Source organism: Pezoporus flaviventris, unplaced genomic scaffold (assembly GCF_033815535.1).
Source record: "Pezoporus flaviventris isolate CSIRO_AGI_PZ_B2104156 unplaced genomic scaffold, CSIRO_AGI_Pfla_v1 ptg000096l, whole genome shotgun sequence".
In the NCBI taxonomy this organism is placed as follows: domain Eukaryota; kingdom Metazoa; phylum Chordata; class Aves; order Psittaciformes; family Psittacidae; genus Pezoporus; species Pezoporus flaviventris.
Genome location: NW_026892644.1, coordinates 3,931,373 through 3,956,414, shown reverse-complemented (window position 1 = coordinate 3,956,414; position 25,042 = coordinate 3,931,373). Strand labels below are relative to the sequence as shown.

General features: G+C 47.4%; 1 protein-coding gene across 1 annotated transcript; it reads left to right on the top strand.

The window, feature by feature from the left end:
- Positions 1-209: 209 nt before the first annotated feature.
- Positions 210-23,327, top strand: LOC133281138 (solute carrier family 23 member 1-like). Its single transcript, XM_061476358.1, has 12 exons — positions 210-1,512; positions 5,070-5,219; positions 6,479-6,636; positions 9,932-10,091; positions 11,354-11,535; positions 14,729-14,849; positions 15,169-15,325; positions 15,519-15,772; positions 19,124-19,288; positions 19,631-19,739; positions 20,768-20,863; positions 22,046-23,327. Exons 1-12 carry the CDS (start codon positions 1,459-1,461, stop codon positions 22,312-22,314), a joined length of 1,875 nt encoding a protein of 624 aa, XP_061332342.1. The 5' UTR covers positions 210-1,458; the 3' UTR covers positions 22,315-23,327.
- Positions 23,328-25,042: the final 1,715 nt, after the last annotated feature.

Here is a 25,042-nt window from a genome sequence, read left to right as displayed (position 1 = left end):
GTAAATATACAATGAAACCCAACCATACAGTGCATTGGATAACAAAAGATTAGCAAGCCTGTACAACAGGGTGGGGTGGTTGTGCTGCTCCCTCTGTGCTGGGAATTGGTAGAGTTGAAGGTGAAAGTTGTAGTTTGACCAGGAAAAGAATTCTTACTTAGAATTCTTACTTAGAACTAGAGGGAAAAAAAAAAAGCAGCGCCCTTGTGCCAAGATCAGTGCAGCTGGAAATGCACTTCCTGCAGTTAAAAATACAGGGAGGTTCCTATATAATGGGACTTCAGAGAGGAGATCCGGCAAAACTGTTAACATCTATTCATTCTGATGCCTTAAAAGTTAGCTGCCCAGCAGCTCTTCACTTCGCTGATGGTGTTTAGGGCGAGGTTGTCTCATCCTATAATGTAGTCCTGGTCTGACATCTGAGAATACCAAAGCTCTACAGGAAAAACAGGGACCAGAGTTTATTTCAGTTACACCACTTCCTGCGTGGAAATCAGGAGATGTTCCCAAAGGGCGGTCGCTGCGTGTAGGCGATAGCATGCCTCTCTCCACAGGAGCTCTCTGCAGCTGGTCTGGGAAGTTTACTGCCTCAGGAAGCCAATAAATTAAACAGATATTTAATCTGAAGAGGGCTGGGCTGGGGTGGCCAGAAAAGCTTGATGGAATATTAACACTGTTTGCTACTTATTGAGAGTAGGGTAACTGTGCTTTGAGCCATCCATGATCACCATTCAGCTAGGAACCTTAGCTGAATGGAGATAATCATATGCCCTGAAGTAGCCCTTTTTCTATCTTACTACTTTTTTACCTCCATGATGTCATGGTCTGATGATGTGATTATTGGTTGCTGTGTTAAATAGGTTCCCAGTAAAATCCTGATTCTTTTCATATTGTAATAGGATTATCATACAAGATGAGGGTATTTGCACCTAAGACAAAATACACAGTAGTTTACATGCAGAATAAGTGCAACCATCTAGAAACTGAATTTTCTAAAGATCAGCACAAAGCTCTTGAAACAGGCCCAACCCAAACGGAAAATACAAGGTGCTGTTGAATCAACAATGAAGCAACAAGTTTCAAGGCTATGCCAGGAAAACAGGGAAATGTCTCTCCCTTCGCATCCTTACCTACGGAGGAAGTTTTTTTCTGCCATCAGTTACTGATTCACTCAGTCCAGGGAAGGGCTGCTTTCCAGTTTGGTTTGAATGCCGGTCCTCTAATCAGCTGGAGAAAAGGAGTCACTTATATAAGCCAAAGGAAAGGAAATGCTTCTGTGATACAGATCACATGAAGAGCTAGGACTGAGCGCTGGTTGTCTCCCAAAGTCCAGTTTCTGCATCTTCTCACCCTGATTCTTTAGGGCTGAGTTGACTGGGAGAAGTGGCAATTTAGGAGGCTTTCCTCTTCTTACTAGCCTTTCTTTTTCAAGGCAGTTGGTGAAGGCAAGTGGAAGGCATGACCCCCTCCTCAGACAAAGAGCTCAACGGGCTAGATAACCCCAGCTTCATGGTGAGTCTGCTTATCTCTGACGGGTAATTCTTGCATTAACAGGTATGAGACCTGAAAAAGGAGGAGAAAGGGAAAGCCAGGGGCTTTTCTGACTGGCTGCAAAGATGCTGGTGTGTTGTAAACGTCTGTCTCTGCTCCTTTATCAACAGGAATCTAAGGAATGATTTCTACACTACAGCCTGCTGCTGTGGACTCAGCATACTGCCTGCTCTATAGTGCTTTTTAAGCTTTTTTTTTCTCCATTATTTCTAAAATGGTATCATAGATGAATGGCAGCACACTTGTATCTGTACTGAAAAGCAAGCGGGCTTGTGGCACCTTGTGGCTGTGTCCCTGGGTAGAGCACTTTGCCTAATAATTAGTAAAATTGCAATAGAAATTTAGCCTAGTGAAGAATGTTTATTTTCTGTGTGTCTTCTGCCTGTTTCTAATGGGATGAATTGTCAGAGAGATGGGTGAAAAAGGGATTTGTGAGTCACTGGGAGAAAGCATGCTGTAGAGTTATAGCAGGGTAGTAAAAGCTGTAAATGTGTCAGTTCAGGGGCAAGCAGTGCCCTGGAAATGCTGCAGGCTATTACAGCCATAGGGCAAGGGCCTGAGGCACAGCAGCCCCCTTCCTGTCCCACAGCAGGGGTCATCTCCATTAGAATCTAAAAGAGCTGCCTATGTTCTGACAGCAGGTGTGAAGGAGTGAGGTCCTGCAACCATCTTCCTACCTTGGTACAGAGCACCCATCTTGGAGGACCTTGGAGGAGGCATTTAACTTCCCGGTGTGCAAAGTGCCCCATTTCTTGGCTAGCTCTTGGTGAGCTTGCTGTAGCAGTGGAGGTGGGAGTGCTCTGCCAGCTCTGGGCAGAGCCTCCAGGAGGTGCTCAGGGACAGTAAGAGGTCTTTTGGTATTGGTAACAGGGTTTCTGTTTCTACCTGTTCTGACATAACACAGATCAGGATTGTGACTTCCTCTGGTTTGAGTCACCCCAGAGAAGGTAGAAGACAGAGGTCTTTTACCTGTGGTTCAAGCAGTTCAGTATCTGACTACCTTCCCGATGTGCTTATTTAAGATGCTGTTGAGGGTCCTTATGCTATGACTTGAGCCTGAGATACGTGGAGGTGTCCTGGTCTCCTGGGTTGCTGGGAGCATCTGGGCTGAAAACCACCAGCAGCACTTCCTTTTCTCTGCTCCAGACTGCTCCTGCCTTGTCCTTCTCCAGCATCTCAGCATCACAGACTGGCTGAAGTTGGAAGGGATCTCTGGAGGTCAGCTCTTTCAACCCCTTTGCTCAAGCAGGGTTATCTAGAGCCAGTTGCCCAGGACTGTGTCTAGACAGTTAAATATCTGTAAGGATAAAGAATCCACAACCTCTCTGGGCAGCCTATGCAGTACTTGGTCACCCTCACAGTGAAAAAATATTTCCTCATGTTAAGATGGGACCTCCTGTGTTTCATTTTGAGCCCGTTGCCTCCAGTCCTGTCATCCTGTCATCTCCACTCCATCCTTCTCCCACTGAACCCTGCTCACTCTCTCCCTTCCAGCTCCTGGGGTGATTCAGGCCTTCATGTGGTAATCATGTGGGGCTACTACTGGCACAGGCTCTGCCTGGCTCGAATATGCCTCCTGGATAACATGGGAAAAGTTGCAGTGCAAGGAAAGGAGCTTACTGCTGTCTGCCTAGCTTAGGATTCGTCTACCCGTGGTGTTATTCAGGAGTAGCTGTCCTCAGATGACTCCGTGCATGGGCAGCCTGAAGTACCTTGCTGTACATTTGTTAATCAGGCTCTCCTGTTTTGAAGTGAAAATGCCTCCACAGGGAGTTATTCAGGGATGCCTCTTGCTCTCGAAGTTCATGCCTGAGTTCAGTTTGAATTAACTCTGCTGTCACCTATCTATTTTGAAGTACCTATAATGCTCCCAGCCTACCTAGGCTGGATATATACAAAGGTAATATAAATAAATAAAAGGTATTACATAGCGTTATTTCAACAGCCTGGTCTAAAATGGGACTTTGGAGACTCAGCTATGAGAATGGAAACCTGGAGGATTCAGGCAAACGATGAAGTCCTTCAGGATTAATCTGCCCCACCTGCAATATTTATGACTGAATGTAACATTAATTTTACATCCCTATTCCCTGACCTCGTCGTTAGCTGTTTGCCCCTACTGGTAGGCAGGCCATGAGCACTACTGCAGCTAGCTTGCTTTGCTGAGCATTTCAGTGTCTTCAGCTTCCAGCAGGACTTGGATGATAAAAAAAAAACAGAAGTCTGGTGCTGACAAACTGGTTGAGCTTCTCTTGACGACAGGTTTCTGTCCCTGACTGAGCAGGGCATCCTAGCCCAGAAAAACCCTCTGCTGCCAGGGCACCAAGGACTCTCTGGCTGGAGAAGGGTCAGTGAAACAAATGGCTTGGGATCTGAATTAGCTTTTGCGTTTGGCTCAAAACATTGTGGCTTCCCAGGCAGCCTCCTTCCATTACGTGCATGTGTGCAGGGATGTGCATGTCTGTGTGTGTGCACATGGGGTGTCCATGTGCACAGGCAACGTGTGTGTGTGCGTGTATATGCACAGGGGTCAGGGTGGGTTGGGAGGAGGAGTGGACAACCGGGGGCATTTACATAGCTTAAAAGCTGTGGCAAGTGAAGCAAAGCAGTATTTTGTTTTCCTTGGCAAAACATGTCTTTGTATAAATAAACTGTACAGGGCGTGCAGCTCTCTGGGGAGCCCTGGGGCTTCTGGGAGGAGATTCAAGTCTTCCTGGGGAGCTGTTTCAGACCCTGCCACTTCCCTGAGGCTCCAGGTCCCCATGCTGCTTCCTGGTCCCCAATGCTGCTCCTGCCCTGGGGCATCCTGCTGGGTGCCATTCCCCGCAGCATGTGGTTGAGCTGGGGCAGCACCCCAGTAGCCCTGCTTTGAGCCAGCTCCTTTGAACTGGGCACCGGGACTCCTCATCCACTGGTGTCCCTGTGTTTTTTACCGGGTTCCTCTGGAGGGTTGAGGTTTCCTAGTAAGACAAAGGGCAGTTGCGTTCATCAAGGCAGAACATTCGTAAGGGTGAGTGTAAGGAGGTTGGAAAGAGAAGACTTAAGAAGAAATTAAATGTAAAAATGCTTCTACTCTGTATTAGCGGAGACCAAGTTGCTTTACCATATTTTATCAAAAGCACTGTTTGGGTGGGACAGCCAGGATGGACAGGACCTATGGGAGAGTGCAGCTTTCACTGATTAACCCATTCCACACTCTTCCTTGCTTCTGATTGCAGTTTCTCCACCCTTAGCTAGATGTTAATGATTCCAGCGCCCTTTCTCCAGTTGTCCCTCCGAGGCTGAGACACCCTCTAATATTTCTTCTGGTCTGGACAGACATGTGCATATAAAAATTTTCCAAGGTGTTTGTACCTCTCTTTTAATTTTCCCCTTTGCTCTTCCTTTTTATCCTGGCATTGTTGAAAGCTACATATGAGATATTCCTGCAAGACATGGAGCATGGTCACAAGAGAGGTGGCTGCTGGGTGCCTGCAAGGACAGACCGTGGCTAATGAAGGGTCTCTCCTATTGTCCAGGGTGAAGATGGGAAACACTACTGCTCCTCACTGGATCGTGATGCCCAGGGCCCAGAGGAAGGCAGGGACATGGGCCACGGTGGTATCAAGCTTGCCTACACTGTCATGGACATGCCCCCCTGGTACCTGTGCATCCTGCTGGGCATTCAGGTGTGATGGGGGAGCAGGGGGAGGCTGGGACTGGGTGAGAGTTTAATGGCTCTTCAGCTGGTTAATGAGGGTGAAACCTGAATTTGGAAGTGCTTTACCATCACTGGGCATGGCTGGAGCTTTGAGGCTGGATCTTGTGAGCTCAAGTCCCTTCTACCACCTCCTCAGCACAGACTGTTAACCTTGTGCCCTCAGCTACACTGCACCTCTTGAAGTGCAAGTGGGAAGGCAGGGTCCCACAGTTAGGGCCAAATAGTGAATAAGAACAGGTCAGATACCTCAGCTGAGGATGTGTACGTGCTGTAATATAAACTTCCCATGGCAATATAAACTGCACAGAAGGGCCACACTGCTTTGGCTGGTGTTGGTGCCCAGGTAAGTTGAATGACCCAATGCACCAATGCAATGCTGGGTACAGAGCCTCAGGGAAGAGAGACCTCAGAATGATTAAGGTTATCACTTGGATCTTGGTGGACATTTTGTACTTTGATTTCCTAAATGATCACCTCAGATTTAGAGTGTATTAAACCAAGTTTTCTGAACACATCTGCATCGTAATTTTAATAAAGCATGCCTCTAATGAACACAGTGAGTTTCTGAGCGCCACCACTTCCACTGCAGACCTGTGCTCCTGTAAGAACTGATAACTAAGGTTAATATTTAAAGCAAAAATTTGAAACATAATTTCCAGTAATTAACTGAAGATTGTTGTAGAAATATGTCTGTGATTTCTGCAAAACGCAATGCCTGATTTTTCCATTGTTTGGCATTCATTTTTCATGGTTATCCGTAACTGCACTGGGTGAGAAAAGCAAAGAATTGGTAGGACCAATTTGCCAACTTCTTATGTCATCCTTTGTGGTGCAAATGAGATGGGCTGAAACATTGCATTCACTTTGCCTGATCTCCCTCTACCTTGGGATGTCCCTACCTTCCTGTAAGAGAGCCGCAGACAGCTTTGTCTGCAGGTGCTGTGGGTAAACTGGTTGTGCCTGACAGTAGTCTGTGGAGTCCAGAGCACTGCAAAAGCTCTTTGGGCATGGAAAGAGGGAGAAGTTTGTGGGGGTGCATTGCAGTTCTTGTAGGTGTTTTGGAACAGCGCCTAACAGAGCTTTCCAGTTGCCAAAAAAAGAGAATGGGTAGTACTAGTATCTCCCAAACACAAATCCTTGCACTATTAGATTTCCCTCAACAACACAGTATTAACGTACAGCCAGTTCTGTGTCCTTTTTCACCCGGTCTTTCTCTATGGCTCCTAGCATTTCCTGACAGCCCTGGGAGGTCTCATAGCCATCCCACTGATCCTCTCCAAAGAGCTTTGCCTCCAGCATGACCTTCTCACCCAGAGCCACCTGATCAGCACCATCTTCTTTGTCTCAGGGATTTGCACCCTGCTGCAGGTCCTCTTTGGAGTCAGGTAGGACAAATGCAAGAAATGGGATACATGGCAGAAGGGCTTGTAGATGCAGTTTTAGTAGAATGCCTGTATAATTACTGCATGCACAGCACCAGCTTGGTATAGAGTGAGGGTCATTTTCTACTCTTGGGCAATCAGGACACATACGAAAGCATCCTGAAATTGCTGTACGTTAATAGCTATTTGCTGTCCTGGCTTTTACATCTCCTGGGACTTTGTGCACCTTTTGTTGGGTTTATACAATTCTCTCGTGTAAAAACTAAAGTATTGACACATGCAGTAAACAGTATCTGCTTGCTCCTTACCCCAGGGATCCTCCAGCTGAGGCAGGACCCTTCTGATCTGGACCTGGGATCAAGATCACAGATCCCACAGGAAACTGTAGGGCAAAGGATAACTGGGAGAAAACTGGTTAAAACTCTTCTACCATCAAATCACTGGTCAACTGCCAGCTCCACAACATGTTTTTATTTCTCCTGTTTCTTCCCCCATCTCTGTCTGTCTTAAGAAGTGGCTGTGGGCAAACATCTCCTCAGAGGGTGCTCTCCTTCTTTTACGTTGCTAAAGGATTAGTGAAGGAGGATGGACATCCTGGCCATGAAAAAGAGAGAATCTGGTTCTTCATAGTTGTGTTAAAGTCAGGCTGGGGTACATGACCATGGCTGTGGCTCCTGGTGCAATTCAGGCTGGTGTCCTCCCAGGCACCCCCAAATGCCTCAGTGAATACCTGAGAGCTGTGATGTCCTCTGCTTGCTGTTAGCTGAGGATGAAGGAGTAACAGGGATCCTCTCCTGTAGCTGAGTGGCTAAATGAGGAGCAGCAGATCCAATTAAGTAGTAAGGAGCTGTTCCCATAGGATAAGCTTGAATAGCCTTTGCTATGCCGAGGATGCAATTGCCGTGTTGCTGGCCCCAACTGTAAGGCATGAGGGTATTCCTGACGGGAAGGTGGGATTCAGCCTGTAGTTTGGCTGGAGGCAAACCAAGCCTGAGGAGCTAGTGGGCAGATTTTATTTTTTTTTCTCTCCTTTTTTTTTTTCTCCTTTTCTGTTTTCTGAAACCCCGCAGTAGTTGTTGACAACCATAAGTCACCAACAAGTCAGCCAGAAAAATGGTGAATAATGAGCTGGAGGAGATGCTTTTTACTGGAAAATACCCATGCCACTCTCTGAGGCCCTGGGGAGCCTGCAGCTGAGTGCTTTGCCCAGTTGTCAGTGCCCGCATTTAAAAAAAGACTAATTCAGAGGATAGGAGGTAAGGAGATGGTCTGTTATTGTGGCATGGGGGACTGTTTGTTTGTGTTACAGAGGCTGGCCTGGTTAGCATGGCAAAGTGGTGGCTCAGAAGGGTACAGCTGCTGTCTGCTACTAGTCTGGAAGAGAAATGGGGGTCATCAGGCAGGACAAACCATTCTGGCTAAAAGACATTGTTGGCACATGAATGAATGGATGGGAACAGGCCATGAAGATGAGGAGGTTCCCACCAAGACCAAGCATGGTTCAGAAGCAGCCCTCCAGAAGCAATAGCCAAGGAAAAAGCCTGACTTGCTGCAACTTGCAGCTCAGTCATGTTACACAGCGTGAAAAAGCAGTGATGGGTCACAGACAGTAACTGGAGATACTATTCAAGAGGTTCCTGAGGGGAGACAGATGTCACTTGCAATTATGGCGAGCCCCCCTTAGCAGATTCTTGGACATCATGTAGTGGTTATCAGAACATCACATTTCCTTCCCTAAACCTGCATCTTTTCCTCTTGCAAACCTCATGGGAAAAAGCTTAGTGTGCCCTGTTTGCCTTGCTTTGGCACCCCAGTTTCCTCTGAGCACAACCATTGCCAGCACTGTCTGTGAAATAGCTTGAGGGCCAACGCATCAGGGGCTATAAATCTATTGTTAATTCAACAGTGGTGGCACTGGGCCTTCTCTGTTTCCTTTTGTTTGACTTTTTGCCTTGCCAAGCAAAATCTTTTGCAGGCTGCAGCATATTTGGCCAAATGCCATAAATAAGTAACTCCACAGATGACTGATATTCAAATACCACTTACTGGCAATGCTTTGGCAGCGCTTCGATTGTGCATGGCATGAGTAATTGCAGTGGTATAAATATTTGCTTTAGGTGATGGAGACATGATGCTGTTACAGCTATGCCATCTCTTATTTTCCAGTGCTTTTCAGAGAATGGTCAAAATGCTTCTGTTTCAGGGGAATCCATGCCCTGCACTCACCTGGCTTTCTGCCCTGCTGCTTTTCTGAGCAAGAGCCATGAGACTTCTGGTGCAAGGAGGGGTTGCTCTGGGGACTGCTTCCTTCCTAAACAGAGGGAGCAGAAGCACCTTTGACTGGTTCAGAGCTGCTGTGCCGGCCTGCACCCTCAGGCAGCTTTGGCTTTCCCAAGCGTGCTAGAGGGCAGCCAGAACAACTTGCACTGCAATGAGGACTTAATGCCTGTGGGAGTTTGAAGAACCAGTCAGACCTTTTAGGTCTCTTTCTCCATTTCTCCATGCATGGAAAGAGGCTGGCGTAGCTCACAGGAGCATTGGCTCTGCAGTAAAAGCCAGTGCTGAGTGCCTCTGGACATGCAAGTTCCTTGCTAGCCTGAGGGATTTGCAGAGTGAGGGTTACTCTAAGCCAGGAGGCATGCGTGGTGTGGGGAAAGCCAAGGTCTCACCCAGCCAGCATGCTCAGACCCATCCATGCAGGTTTCCTTGGCAGTGTCAGTGGAAACGAGGCAGAGGAATTAGCTTTCAAACCCAGTGTACTAAAAGCCAGGTCACATTTTCTACTGCCTTCAGGTGGTTGTAGCCAGTGCATATCCTTGTGTTCATGAGCAGGTTGTGAAGAAACCTGAGGCAGCTGAAGGGGACAGAGGAAGAAGCTAGATATTAGCAAGATTTGGGCTTAGATCAATGCTGAGCTTACTATCTTCCTTCCTTGGGGTTTTCCCCTCCTCCAGCTTTTTACTTTTGTTGTTGTTCTACTCTGTGCAGCTCCATGGTCTCATCTTACCTTAACAGGGCTACTTTTTCCTTAATGCAGGGCAGGAGAGTTTGACTGCAGCACTGACGTGCGCCTCCAACGCTAACCCTGAGCTCTTCTCCCCGGGTCACTGCTCTTGAGTGCGATGGGCAGCAATTCCCACCCATGGTCAGTGATGGAGAACTGCCAGAGTATTTCAAAATATACTGCCAGAGGCCATGGGCAGACTGCTTTTTTAGGTTATTCTGCTTTCTCTCTCCCCTATGGAGCTGGGTTTCTTGCATTCTGACTCAGCATCTTTTGCCTCTGCTCTCCTTCCAGGTTGCCTATTATTCAAGGAGGAACTTTTGCATTCCTGACCCCCACCCTGGCCATGCTGTCTCTCCCCAAGTGGAAATGCCCTTCTTGGACACAGAATGCCACCCTGGTGAATGCCTCTTCACCAGAGTTCATTGAAGTCTGGCAGACGCGGATGCGAGAAGTACATTACATTTTCAGTGTCGCCTACTCTGTATCAGGGCTGTTTGCTTTCAGAAAAGTGCCTGACCATGTCAGGGCCATCAATTCTGGAGATCCCTCTATCCCCAGTACACATTGGCCCTTCACCCAGTTGCAGCTTCCTAAGCATCTATTCCCTAGCAAAAAAAGCAGGTGCTTCACTGCTGCTAAACAGAGGGACGTACAGGCCTCAGATAATTGATTTATGATGCCTGCAAAGTCTTAAGTGATCCAGCCAGATCCATTCCCCATGAAGCATGGTTAGCCTTGAGGAAGGAAAGAAGGCAAGATGCTTCCAAGGAAGGGACCCTGTCTAAGCACAGAAAATAGTAAAAAGAAATACAGAACTTACTGTAAGGGGCAGAAAGGAAATGCAGAACTTACTGTAAATATTAAGGAGAAGTGTATCCTTAGGTAGTCAAAAGAGATAAGGAAAGGTCAGGGATCTCACTGCCTCGTTCTACGTCTGTTGCCTTATGAGCCCAAGTGGCTAAATTTGCTTCTGTTGATCCATTCACTGGGTGCTTTGCAAAGCTCTTGGGAAGCATTCATAGCTCCAAAGGGCCTTTACCCCAGCCCCTGTGTTCCTCTTCAGCTTGAAGGCAGGGGAGGAAAGTGCTCAGCACCACAAAGAACCCAGCCTGGTTTTATCACCGAATCTGTGAAGGCAGGGAGCAGCCTCACCCCTGTGTCCCCTGCATGGAGCTGATATGTACAAGCAGCATTTCTGGATGTAATTGCTAGCTACTTAGCAGTGACTGTCAAACATGGGAAAGTTCAGGGTGATGAATGTGTCCCCCGAGGGAAACTGATACTCAGAACAAAACAGAGGCTGTAAAGATCCACCTGTCATACCAGTGTGCTGAAGTGCCAGAAGCCCTTCCCAGATGGTAGATGAGTGGAGATCATGGCCCTGCTCCTGTTTTCAGGGCAAGAGCTTTTCCCTTGTGTTTTGGGGGAACAGGGAGAAACAGTGTAGGGAAGCTGATGCTTGCTTGCTTGGCCCAGGAGGACAGAGAGAAGGGGGTCCCTGGAACAAAATGAGTCCTGGAGAGGACTAAATCCATCAGCTGAGAAGGAGTTGGTGTGCTGGTACTTTGGGGGTCCTTTCCCACACATGATGCTCAGCCAGGCTTTGCTGTAGTCAGTGGGAGGCCTCTGAGCCTGGCTCTCACACTGGATTTGTGTGAGGCAGCTGGAGCTCCTTTCAACCTCTGCTCTCTCCCCCCCTCCCTTTTATTCCAGTTGCAAGGAGCTATCATTGTAGCTTCTTGCTTCCAAATCTTCGTTGGATTTTCTGGCCTGATTGGATTCCTGATGAAGTTCATCGGCCCCCTGACAATCGCGCCCACCATCACCTTGGTTGCACTTCCTCTCTTTGACTCGGCTGGTGACGAGGCTGGGCAGCACTGGGGCATAGCGTTCATGTAAGTCTGACTTCCCCATGCAAAAGCTGAGCACACACAAACCACTTACCTCTAATACGAAACCAAATGTCACAGTCTGTAGCAGGGTTCCTCTGGGTTCAAGGATTATTCACTGAGCACTAACATACAGTGGCCTTGTGCAAGGCGGCACGGTGGGAAAGCAGTGGAAACTAGCAGGAAGTTAGAGCCCTCGGCAACAAAGCAAACCCCAAAAATGAGTTAAAAAATCTGTTTTTTTGTGAGAATCCAAAGTTTCTTCATAGGTCAGTAGAGAAACAAGGCTTTCCAGGGGGCAGTCTCTGTCACGGTTGTTTGCGCACACTGTTTCACACCCCATTATTTAAGTTAAAAATGCATTCCTAAAATGACAAAGCTGAGCACCCAGAGTTAGGTATTCCTCGAGTTAAAATAGCTTTTTGCATTGGTTTCGCATGTCGAGGAGGAATTGTTTTCTCCACAGGGTGCTCTGGAAATGTCTACCCATGTGACTTTGTGGCAGCGAGTGCTCTCTCAAGGGTATTTGTGTGCGTGCCCTTGGGCATCAGTGTACAAGTGTGCTTGGTGGCAGAATTCCCATGGTATTTCAGGAATTAATTTAAGAACTAGAAATCCCACTGCATGGTTCCCCTGCAGATTTGGTACCTTCAGATCCCTAATGCAGATTTGGTACCTTCAGATCCCTAATGCAGACTTGGTACCTTCAGATCCCTAATGCAGACTTCAGCTTGGGATAACATGCAGCAGGAGTAGGTTGTTACCCTCCCTATGGCCTCCCATCAGTTTGTTAGCACTTTCAGACCTGCCTTTGGAGACTCAAAGTCCAGGCTTGACTGCAGCCCCACAAGGCAGCTTGCTGGTCTGGGGACCTGCTCCAGTCCACTTCCCTCTCCTTCTTTTCTCCCTAAACGTGCCCTCCCAGACCCCAAAACCACCACCCTTCTCCACCCCCAGTTCCTCACTTAACTGCTGTCTTCCACCAGCACCCTGTACAAGCCCAAACCCTGCCTCCAACCCAACCCTGCCCCTCCAGCCTGTGTCCCTGCTCTCAACCTAGGTCACCCTTTCTCTCTGGTTCATTTCTGTCCCATCTTCTACCTGTGCCAGTCCTAGTCCTGACTTTCCTGACTCAAGTGCCTTAGCTCCAACTTGATCATTATGCTCTGAGCCATCTCTGTGCCCTGTTTTGCTGCCTTCTCCATGCTCCATGGGTGTCATTAGGGAAAGAGGAAGGGCGATAATGGAGAAAGTAGAAGACATGAGCCATGTGGTCCCAGCACTGCTGTTCAGCCCCACCCCATCCCAAAGCCCCCGTGATGGGTGATACCCACTGTTGCCTCAAGAAACTGATGTAGAGTGTGCTCACTTGCTCTCTGTGATGGTGCATAAACAGTTCGTTGCTGGGCAGGGCCTGGACATATTCAGAAGGCTCAGAATCTTTAGGGGCTGCAAATGCTAATGCCCGAGATGTCTCTGCTGACTGCCTGGGACCTGGGATGAGTGATCATTGTTACAGACTGAGCATACCTGAACATGTTTTTGTTCAAATAGAGCCCAAAGAGCAAGTTCTACTAAACCTCAATTTTCTGCTCCAGCTCATAAGCAGACCCTGCTACTGCTAAAGGCAAAATGACCTTCTCAATGCAGGCTATGTACTATGTCAGTTTCCTGAGGATCACTCTTTCAAAAAAGGTTTGGGATATATTTTTTCCAGAAACATTTAGCCTAAGGCTGATGTTTTCCATGGAAATTTTCATCCTGAATGGGTAAAGTTAGGTAGAATTCAAAGCAGCTGAAAATAGTGTTTGTTAATGGAATGTGCCAGGCAACTTGAATGATAAGCAGTGACACCTACCCAACATAGACGAGAGCTCTGCTCTGCAGTGATTCATAAGGCTGTGAGCACCTTTGTCACTGCAAATGTACAAAATGTGCACTGATGCAGTCTGTCTGGGCTCTGTAGCTTTAGAAACCATGAATGGAAACCAGTTCCTCCTCAGACTTCCTGCCTCCAGTCATTCAGTTGTGATTGATAGATAACCTTTGGCTGTATGTTGTAGTGTGTCTCTGCAGAGAGGTGAGGTTAGTGTTTCCTTTGCACTGCTGGTATTCTGCCTGCACATAAATATTGGACCTACAGCTCATCACTTTTTCACACATGGAAAGGTACCAGTTTTTCCTGCACTGTCAGTGCACTTCAGCTGATGCAGTTGACTTCTCACCAAATCCTACCTGGATTAACTCATTCAATGTATACAATTTAGAGTTGTTATAAAAAAAGGAACAGCCCTTCAGAGGCCTGGTTAACATAGGAGGAAAATGTCCAAGGTCTTTTACCAATTCAGCAGTCAAAGTGAGGTGCCCAAGTCCCTGCCCCCTCACTGCATGTGGCAGCCTCCAGCTTCATCTAGTTGCCCTTTCTGAGGGGCAGACACTTGGGGGCAGACAGGGCTTGCTATGAGAGACCCAGCTGTGCTGCTGCTCGCAGGAGATGTGTCCTACACAAGAGATGGGAGAGGAGCTGCGCCTCATTGTTGATTCCACCAGAATGAGCCCCAGGTACTGCTATGGGCACACATGAGAACCCCTGACTTGGGCAGACCAGAGGGCCATGCTCTCCCCTTCTTGCCTGGCTGGGAGGGTTCTGTGGGTGCCATGTGCAGCCCCACAGCCCTACCATGTTTTTTTTCTTTGAAAACAGGAACTTGCACAGCAAAATCGGATCCTCTTTCTTTTACTCCATGCAGCTCAAGTCTTCTTGACTGGATAGCAGTATAGGTAAACCTGAAATCAGGAAACCAATACATCCTGCATTTCCACCACATCTGGATTGCACAGAAGGTCAGGGAAAGTTTCCTACAAAACCTGCCTGGACCTTGCACGTCTCTCAGGGCCTTCTTTTACTGAAGCTGCATCCTTAAATTTCCTGCAACTGTCTCATACTCATTGATGCACTAAGCGGGGGGGGGGGGTGGTGGTGTCAGTCTTGAAGCAAAGTGTGGGGGGGAAATACTTGCAAATGCAGAGGCGCTTGTTCCACCTCAGGCTTGCTGAAGTGGGGAGCCACTCTCTAGTGCTGAGAGCCTGGTTTTCTTTGGTCCTCTGGAAGCCTGTTTCCTCGGGTAACAGGTCTTCAGTTATTGTGGGGACAGGTGGGCACCCACTTCGTTAATGATCTGGTTTACCCTCCTTCTAGGACTATTTCTTTCATAGTTCTGTTCTCTCAGTACCTGAAAGACGTCCCTGTGCCACTGCCATCTTACCAGGGAGGCATGAAGTGCCACCTCTCCCCAGTCTACCTCTTCCAGATCTTCCCGGTACGTAGGGGTTCCCAGGGATGTGGCAGCAGGCCTCACCTGCTCCAAGCTGCCTTGGCTCTTTCCACTCACATCCAGCCAAACTGGTGCTTCCCAGCCCACCCTATGCAGTGAGGGGGCAGAGGGGAAGAAGGTCCCCATGGCCCTCACCATCGGGAGGGAGGGAAGAAGGGAGGATCACTAGGACCCACTGTCATCCCTCTGCTTCCATTCCATGTGCAGGGGAAAGGATTGGGTGGGGAGGCACCTTTTCCACCTCGAGCATGCTAGAGATGCGGCCATACCCTAACCAGACCCCACTGCTGCGTGTGATGGGCAGGTGCTGATGGGGCTGTCCCTGAGCTGGCTGCTTTGCTACGTGCTGACGGTGACCGACGTCCTCCCTGCAGACCCCACTGCCTATGGCCACCTGGCCCGGACGGACATTCGTGGGGATGTTTTATCCCAGGCTCCCTGGTTTCGGCTGCCTTACCCAGGTACCACTGTTCCGCCTTTCCTCATCCTGCCACGCTGCTCCCTGCTCCGGCTTTCACCTCCGCTTATGGCTAGCAGGGGGAGAGTAAATGCCAAAAAGCAGGCAAACACCCACAAGCATCCCTGCTGTTCTCCCCTAATCCCCTGCAATAGATTTCAGGACAAACCAACCTGAACCGAGCTCTTTACTTGCAGGCCAGTGGGGAATGCCAACAGTCAGCCTGGCTGGAATATTTGGCATCTTAGCTGGGGTGATTTCCTCCATGCTGGAGTCTGTGGGAGATTACTATGCCTGTGCTCGCCTGGCCGGGGCCCCGCCGCCACCAAAGCACGCCATCAGCCGTGGCATCGGGGTAGAAGGCATCGGCTGCCTCCTGGCTGGTGCCTGGGGGACGGGGAACGGCACCACCTCATACAGCGAGAACGTGGGGGCCCTGGGCATCACCAAGGTGAGCCTCACGACAGCGGGGTGGCTCCTGGAGGTTTACCCCAGGAGTGTCTGTACAAAGGGGTGGTGCACATGGGTATGTGCTGGACCTGGGGTGTGATCTTACCCCACCTTCTGCAAGGCATGCTGGAGGATGTGCCTTGGCACATTGGTGACCAGCTCAGCAGCACTGTGAAGCACCTAACAGAGGTGGCCAGTCCTGCTTTTTCTCTGCTTGTTGTCTGTGCCTGGGATGAGTGCACACTGCTGTTATTCATGGCACATGGCTTAGCTGAGACTAAGAGAGCTTGTGCTAACCTGAAAATGAGAGAAAAGGAAAGGGGAAGGGAAGGGAAAAGGGAAGCTTTATTAAAACTTCAAATTCCTGTTTTTATAACACAAGGATGGCAATCATGTGAAAGGTAGACTATTTCTTTGGGATTGTAAAATGTGATGGCAAAGGGTTATGTTTTTACCTTTCCATAAAGTTTTGTGAATCCCTTGAATACCTTACTGCTTTTATAAGGGAAAGAAATTTCAAGAGATAAGCTTGACAATCAGATCATAGATTTTCACTAAGCTTTGCAGCCAGGGGATGGGTACATCCAGCAGCCAACTGGAGACCATTTTTAAACCATTGTCAAATAAACAATGTCATGTCAGCAGAGCTGTGAGTCAGTAAATAAATGCAGAATTTGATTTATGGCTCCCACTCTGTAACATTGCTGATTTCACTGGATTTTATAAACCTCACTCACAATAACCATTTTTCAGCGTGAAATGTTAGTGTTTGACCAAGATGGCTGCTTCCAGCAAAAAGGCCCTCTGGATGTCTGCTTGGAGTCCAGTTTAGCCTGTCATCACATACATCTTGTCCCTGTGAAATCTGAGGATACTGACAATATACCTGAGCCCATTCTTTCTTTCATAAGGGACTGTAGTGATAGGCCAAGGGGTGTAACAGGTTTAAACTTAAACAGTGGAAGTTCAGGTTAGATATAAGGAAGAAGTTCTTCCCTGTGAGGGTGGTGAGGCACTGGAACAGGCTGCCTAACAAAGTAGTGAATGCTCCATCCCTGGCAGTGTTCAAGGCCAGGTTGGACAGAGCCTTGGGTGACATGGTCGAGGGTGAGGTGTCCCTGCTCATGGCAGGGGGGTTGGAACTAGATGAGCTTTAAGGTCCTTTCCAGCCAAAACCATTCTGATTCTGTGATTCTGTAACATATAGTTTGCTGCATACATTGTGCATATGGGATGTAGCACAGTGCAGAAGTGCCCAGAATCATAATTACCAGATCATAGGACATGTTCTCCCATGTACTTCAAGTCCTCCAGGTGGACATGCCATCCTTGCTGATTTAGGAGAGATGTTTCCCTTAGATCCCACTTCTGTTCACTGTGTTCACACAGTGCTGTGTGCAGTGGGTAAACAGAGCAGAAAATAGTCTCGTTTCAGTCAACCCTAAATCAGTGTAAAGACTCTGGCTGGAATTGGTGGGGGTGCTGAGACCATAATGCAAATTTTATTTAAAAAACACAGGAAACACATTTTTCCATAACAAATGGAAACATAAGGGCCTTGTTTCCCCTGTTTAACAGAGGTGTCCAGCTCCAACTGAAAAATCTTTGGAGGTTTCAGATATCCACAGGATCTGTCAGATAAGGCAAGGAGAAGCTGCTGGAAGCTGCCAAGATGCAGCAACTTAAATGGCACCAAGCACCTATATTTAAGCTGCTTGATCAAGCCCAGCATGCCAGTAAAAGAGGATTTCCCAGAAAAAGAGGATTTTAAGGAGAGGTAAAGACCTCACAGTCACCATGTAGATAGCAGGGAACTCTGCAGTTTCTTCAGTCTTAAGAAAGAGAAATTATTTTCATGTTTTCCTGACATAATTGAAACAAACTCTAAGCTAGAGGCTTTAGCAGCATATGCTCACACTTGTGGTATCAGTGGATTACGTAATTTGCCTTCAAGGCCAATTCCATATACTGGGTAATTTGACATTTTGGCAAATTAAGAATCTGAAGCTTCATTCTAATCTTGGAACAAATAGATCTGTTGGCTTATATTAAATTACAGTTTTGATGGTAATGGTGTACCAAGGTTTTAAGCCAAGGAATATAGAAAGCCCACCTGAAGGCAGTGAATGATTTTATTTTGAAGCTCCCTACCAAATCTTTTTCATTTATCTTTCACAATCAAGTAATACTTAAAACATTTTAAAAGGACATGTTTAAGAAATACTTAAAAAGAAACAGAATTAGTTACTAAGAATGTTTTTTGTTTAAAGCATTCACAAAAAGCCCTGCCTGTAAATATGACGTTCTTCAGGTATTTAAAGGGAGGGATTAAAATATTTAATTGAATTATAAAATGTTTGCAGAGGATTACAGAATTCCCTGCCTAAGACACAAATGTTGTAAATCTTAGCGTGATTCTTTAAGCTGTCCAAGTTTTGGTGTGGCAAGGCATATCTCAACTTGAAAGTCTCATAGACTGCTGCTTTTCTTTTTAGCTTCCATAGTATGTAAATGCCTCTTTCATCCCTTTGTTTGGCAGATGATACTTTTTTTTTTTTCCCCTATTTTCATGCTCTAACAGATCTGAATGAAAGGCATGGCTTGGTGCTTCATGCAGTCTTTGTTGTAGTGCCCAACCCAGAAAAGGCCACCCTGGCTCTTTCTAGGGGGAAAAAATGAGGGTAAAAATGGTTTTACTGAAGCAATGGGTGAGGAGAGATAGGGACAGACCAAGATACTTCCCCGTTTCTGATTAGCCATTTGTTGACCAGGGAATGGATATATCAGATCCCACAGTTTGGCACTGGAGCAGCCAGCCAGCTCTGGTCTCCCAAATCTTGGTCTACGAGGATCGGTGTGGGACACCTCATTGAAAACCATTTTTAGGTAGCAACCCAAACACTGGTGGAAGGATTATCCAGTGGATTGACTGAGTGGTTGCAGCGCTGTGGGTATGCCAAGACATTTCTAGGCTTCAGTGAGAGCAAAGCTGTGTGTGGGGATTAGTGTGCTTTTAATGTAATAATACTCTTTTTGTTTAAGAGCAAACCGTTAAAGTCATGACAACAGTAGGAACGAGGATAAAACCATGTAAATAGGTGTGGATCCATGACTGCTCTCAGAGTGCCTTTCATGATGCACATTTAATAGTGCACAAATACAGATGCTTCCCACGCAGTGTGAAAATCCCAGGTCACCGGTGGCTGCATCTGAACCTGTGACCAAATGTGCCACTGAGTGCTTCATCAAGAGGTGTAACCCCTGCCCGGCAGGCTGGAGCTGGAGCCTGCCATCCCTCACCTCTCTGTGCCGGTCAGCGTGTGACTGTCTTTGCCTCTTCCTCTTGCCCCAGGTAGGGAGTCGAATGGTGATCATTGCCGGTGCCTGCACCATGCTCCTCAGCGGTATCTCCGGGAAAGTCGGGGCAATGCTTGCCAGCATACCCACCCCCGTGATCGGAGGCATGTTCCTTGTGATGTTTGGAGTTATCACGGCAGTGGGGATTTCCAATTTGCAGGTAATGGCTGTGCAAGTGCCACTGCTTCCCTAGGGAAGGGGACTTCTGTTTCAAGTCAGGTTATTACCACGCTGAGTCAGATGCAAACATTTGCATTGGCAGTTCCTTGGGAGAAGATGAGGGGATGTTCCCAGAAGGGCTAAATCACAGAGGGTTCCCTGGTCAGATCAGGGTTTGCTGGCACTGACAGGAGCAGGATCACCAACACCCCAGCAGCAACAGGGCTGCTGCCCGTGTCCGCTCCTGCAGGCAGTGTTTACATCCAAGCATGTCTCATGAACATGACAGTAATCCATAGGCTTGGGTAATTCCAAATGTAATGTATACAATTTCTCTATGCAGTACACTGATATGAACTCCTCAAGAAACATCTTTATCTTTGGATTTTCTGTATTTGCTGGCCTCACAGTTCCCAACTGGGCAAACAAAAATAGCATGCTGCTGGAAACAGGTAAGAAGCAACATCAGAAGCATTTCCTGTAGCATAAAACTGAAGCAAAGGCTGATCCATAGAAATCTTATAAAATGCACTTTTTCCTGATAACCCCCTGAAAAATGCTTTGACTGTTGCCTGTTTCTTTCTGGGAGTGCTGCTCTTGTCCTTTGCTCTGATGCACAGCTCTGGTGCAGAAATCTCTGGTCTCGATCAGTGACTGCACCTCACCAGATTCCTGTTGTGCTAAGAACTGCAGAGTGCTTCCCTGGGACACATTCCCAGGATGGAGCAAGAGAATACTCCAGGGCTGAATTTTGATCAGCATCTTAATGAATGAGGCTTCCTTATGGGCTCATACGCAATTTCACTTTGTATTTCCAAAATGCCCAAATTCTATCAAGATCACTTTATTGACATTTCCAGTGCTCCAACACTTACCCCTTCATCGTGTCTTGTGTGACTAATGTGTTCATCATAAAGGCTGCAGTGTCCTCTGTTAAGGTATATCTGGCATGCTCGGTGGGCTGTTGAAAGAGTTGGGCTCACAAATCACTCACTGTGTAGGTGGTCTAACAGTGCCACTGGGCTCTGCTCATGTCTGTTAGCCCTCACAGAGAAACATTACACCTGGTTAATTCGTGGTGAAATCACATGCTAAATATACCTGTGTTTTAATGGGAACTGAAGCTTGTGCTTTTGTAGGAAACTGCTTGGTGTTATGTTGTGGAGGTGCAGAGTGAGTTTGGAGCAGAAGGCAGCTTTTTCTGGGCCAGTGGTGTGGTCTACACTGTTAGTAGGCTCTTAATATGTTCATGAGTTACCTCCTGCCCACTGGCAGCTGGGTCAGTGGATAATTACACAGAAGAAAACTGTAGGTTTGGAACTGGCAGTGAGATCAATCTCTCTTGCATTGCCAAATCTTAAGTTCTGCTTTGGGATTTGCAAGTCTTGTCTAAACAAGCATGCAGCTTGCAGCCTCTTGGCACTGGGTATGTTGCCGGTCAAACATGCGTCTCTACACCAAAGCTTTGTTTTTTTGCTAGGAATCATCCAGCTGGACCAGGTGATCCAGGTGCTTCTCACCACTGGCATGTTTGTAGGTGGACTCCTGGGGTTTATCCTTGACAACACCATTCCAGGTAGGATTTGCTGAAATGAGCTAAGCTACTAGTTTGTGCCTGCCCTAAGGTTTGTTTCCTAGCGTATTTTTGTCTTCATGACTACTGCTCTATGGGCAGGAGTTGTGCTACCAGCCATGAAACACCATGTGACTGAACTCTCCCAGAGAGGGGTGAGAAACAGCAGACATCACTGACATGGTATCCGGATGGAAAACAGCAGATTATAAAAAAACTAACTCATTTTTTCGGGAACAACCTAGTCTGAGAGAAAGATTTATTTGGGAAAAATGTCTTTTAGGGAAAATACCAGCCTAGGGCCATTTTGCTGGTTGAAAGGAGAGAGAAAGGCAACCAGAAGAAGTGGAAAGCCCAAACGTGTGCCTCCTTATGTTTGCTGCTAAAACTGAGGCTTGAACTGGGGCTACAGCAGTGGAAAGCAGTAGGAAAGTCTGGTGACCAAAGATAGGATGTAGCACCTGCAGCTAGTCCACACAGCCAGGAAAGAGCCTTTGATTTTCATTGAGCCTGAGGAGGGATGGCTTAAGAACAGGAGAGGAAGCCGTCTTTTCTGCTACAGAAAAAGAGCAGGAAGGATACTCCGTGTTAACCAACTGCTTCTACTGTCTCAGGCTCCTTGGAAAGTGAATCTCCTTCTGTCTCATTACTTTTCTTGTAGCTCTTGATCTTCAGCTCCTCCAGGCAGGATTTACAGATGTGCTCACTCCCTTTACCCAAGAGGGACTCGGCTGTTGCAACAGCTACAGGCACTTGCAATTCCTTGGCTGGGGTAAACACCTATGACAGACTACTAATTGCCAGCTAAACCTTATTCCTCTATTCTGCAGTATCTGGGCAGTTACCATTCAGCTTTGCTTTCCTAGCACTGTATGAATCCCCCTTTGAACAGTTCTTGGATCTCAGGTGGCTTGTGAAAACCTGTCTAGGTATACCTGATTCCCAGGGCAAGCAATGGAGAAGACTGCTTAAGACTGAAAGCCATTGAAGGAAGATGGGTATTGTCTAGAAGCTGGTTAGTGAGTTTTGTAAAGAGATTTGGAGCTAGAAGGGTATAAGTGCAAGGGACCTGTATGTCGTGCTGCGTCTGCCGGGCTTTCGGAAGTGGGTGTGAGGCACTCAAGGTAGTCCTGTGCTCAAACACCTGCTGTTTTAAACACAGTATTCTCGGTTTTGCTGTTGCAGGAACACAGGAGGAGCGAGGGCTCCTGGCATGGAAGCACAGCCACATGGGAGAGGCAGACATCTCTCAGCTCATTTCCAAGGTGTATGATCTTCCATTTGGCATAGGCACCAAATACTGTGCTGTCTCTTGGTTTCGGTATCTCCCTGCTTGCCCCAAAGGGCTATCCGGTGGCAAGAGAATGGATGAACTGAAAGCTGCCAAACAGGAAAGCAGTGTTAGAGCAAGCTCAGAAAGAGACTCTGAGATAGGTGCTGATACAAGGATATAAGCACCTTCCTATCTCGGAAGCTGAGGTCTGAAAAGGATGTCTGCAGCCCACAACATTTGAACATGAGCTGGCAGCTGTCAGAGGCTAGACCAGGAGAATGATAATGCCTTTCTCTTCCCAGCTCTGCCCCCTGCACCTCGAGGGGGTAATTTTTCTCCTCTCTGCTCCTGCCTGCCCACCTCTAGGAAGAACATATTCCTTCTTCAGGGAACACCAAAGGCCAAGAAATGCTTGGAAAAGATGTTCAATTTCCTTCCTTGCACCAAACCTTGGGGACCCCAAGGAGCAGCTGTTTAGCTGAAGCAGAGCTGTTCCTGTCCTCTGTCCTGGCTGCCCAAGGAACCACAGAAGATATCCCTGATGCGGGCCCTGTACCACTCTCAGGCATCCCTAGGGCTGAGGCTAATCCCCACCACCTTAAAAGATCTGTAAGGGCAATGCCCACCTCTCAGCTTGTGTTTCACACTCATCCTGGCCAGGGGGAAGGAGTGGGCACCTTTAGGTCATGATTGTTCTCATTCCATATTCCCATAATTTAAAGTCAGTCAAATGAATGTGGTTGCAAGAGAGGCGTCTAAGGTTAATGGGCTTGACTGTCTTCTGAACGTGCCTCTCCTATCTTAGACTGCAGAGGGAATCTAGAGACCTTCTGTTCTTGACCTAACAAAAACCCAGCTTCACTGCAATGAATCCCTGAGCAGTCTCAGGGAAGCCAGCTTCCCCAGAGCACCAAACCCTACAAAGATGAAGGCGACAATTCTTCTGCTCACAGTGAGATGCATCCCTGTTACTGCTATGTCCTGTGTCCCCTCCACTGTACTTGTTTGGTCTGGTGATTCTGCAGTTACAACCACTTCTCTGGAAAACAGTTTGCAGATTCTTATTCCTGTCCACTGTCAGCAGAAACAGCCTTAACCTATATGGCCATGTCCAATGCAGTTGCATGCAGTGCTGGCTGCTGGTGGTGTGTAATAACATTGTTGTAGTATGAGCTTGTGTTTCCAGTACTGAGATTTATAACTTAGTTGGGTTTTTATTGAAAATAAATGAAATGTACAGTGTAATGGTATTTCTCAGGGTGATCACCATAGTGAGTGGCTGATAGCATTCTAAGAATCAGTGTATAAGGACCTTTGGAGGTCATCTGGGCCAGCCCCTGCCCAGAGCTGGTCCTGTTAGACCAGGTTGCAGAGGACTGTGTCCAGTTGAGTTACAGGTGGAGAGCCACAGCCTCTCAGGGGCAGCCTGTTCCAGTGTCTGACCACCCCTGTGGTGAAAAGCATTTTGCCTCATGTCTACCTGGAATTTCTAATGCTTCACCTTGAGTCTGTTGTCTCTTGTCCTATGACTGTTCTTCTCTGAGGAAAGTCTGACCCCATCTTCTCTGTACCCCCCACTCGACAGCTGAAGGCCATGATATGATGTCCACTTTGCCCTCTTGGGTCAAGACTGAACAAAACCTGGGTAGTTTAATTGTAAAGTTTTAGTTCCTTATGCTTATTACAGTCCTGTTCTTCAGTCCCATCCTGCAGCTGTAGCAGTATGTGGCTTATTTTACCAGTAAGGGATATATTGTTTTTTTTTTCCTTTGGGAGTGAATGAAGTCTGAATAGATCAACTGTATGAGCACTGGGATCCAAAAGGAGGAAAGATTGTGGTACAAATAGTTTGCTGTTATGGGCAGATTGCAGTGCCTCTGTTGAAGATTGTGGTTGTTATGCCTTTGGGAGAAAAAATAATTTGCACAAGTATAATCTGATCCCTCCCCATCATCAGAGATTTTACAGAGATGACTAGTCCCAGGCATCTCAACTCTGGCATCTGCATCTTCCACAACCTAGATTACATCTCTAGGCTTATTTAGAGCCAGCCTGTTCTCCCAGAGATCTAGCAAAGAAACCCATGGTGTTACTCATCATCGCTCACAAATTTACTTGTGCTGCAGCACGTGTGAAAGCAAGTTGTTACTCTACCTCAGCCTGTTCCCGTGTCCTGTACTGAACCTGCCAGGCTGCTGCTGGCCAGACCTGCCACACACTGGAGGAGTAGTTTTGACTGGAACAGAATCCACAGCTAATGACAAAGGTACACAAGCCACACCAGCAGGGCCAAAACCTGCTGTACTCTATAGCCTTCAGGTGCTCCATCTGCCAAGTGAGACCTTTTCCTTCAGTGCTGCAGTTGGGATCCCCACATGGAAAAAGCGAGGTGGGAAGCACAGATGGGGAACCCTTGGTAATTACTGGCTCTGTGTCAGCTCTGTGGAGGCTGCAGCCATATCTTTTTACTTTTCCTCATTAAGACATGTTAGGATTCTGGCAAGTGCCAGAGGTTTGTATTTGCTTTAGCTCTGTTCAAAAAAACCCAAACTATTGCCCCAGGTTTTCCTGCAAATGTAAGTCTTCATTTGGCTTCTAGTTCCCCACGCCAAGGGTGGAGAACATTGTCTGTGTGTCTCCATCTTATATTTGGCTTGCAAGCTCCCTAGAGTAGAGCTGGGTGCAACTTCACAGCTCCTGCGATGAGAAACCCCAATTCCCAATGGAGGGGGTTACCCTAGCACATCCTACAGCCCAAGAGGTACAGACAGCTCTGTGTGGGTGGGTGGGTATGCATGCTGGTCTGGGACAGCCATATCTGCTGTTGTTAAGGCTTAGAAGGCAGTTTTTCAGAAGCTGTTTATGTCCCTATTTCAAGCTCAGGCTTCTAAATATCCTTTAAAATCCTC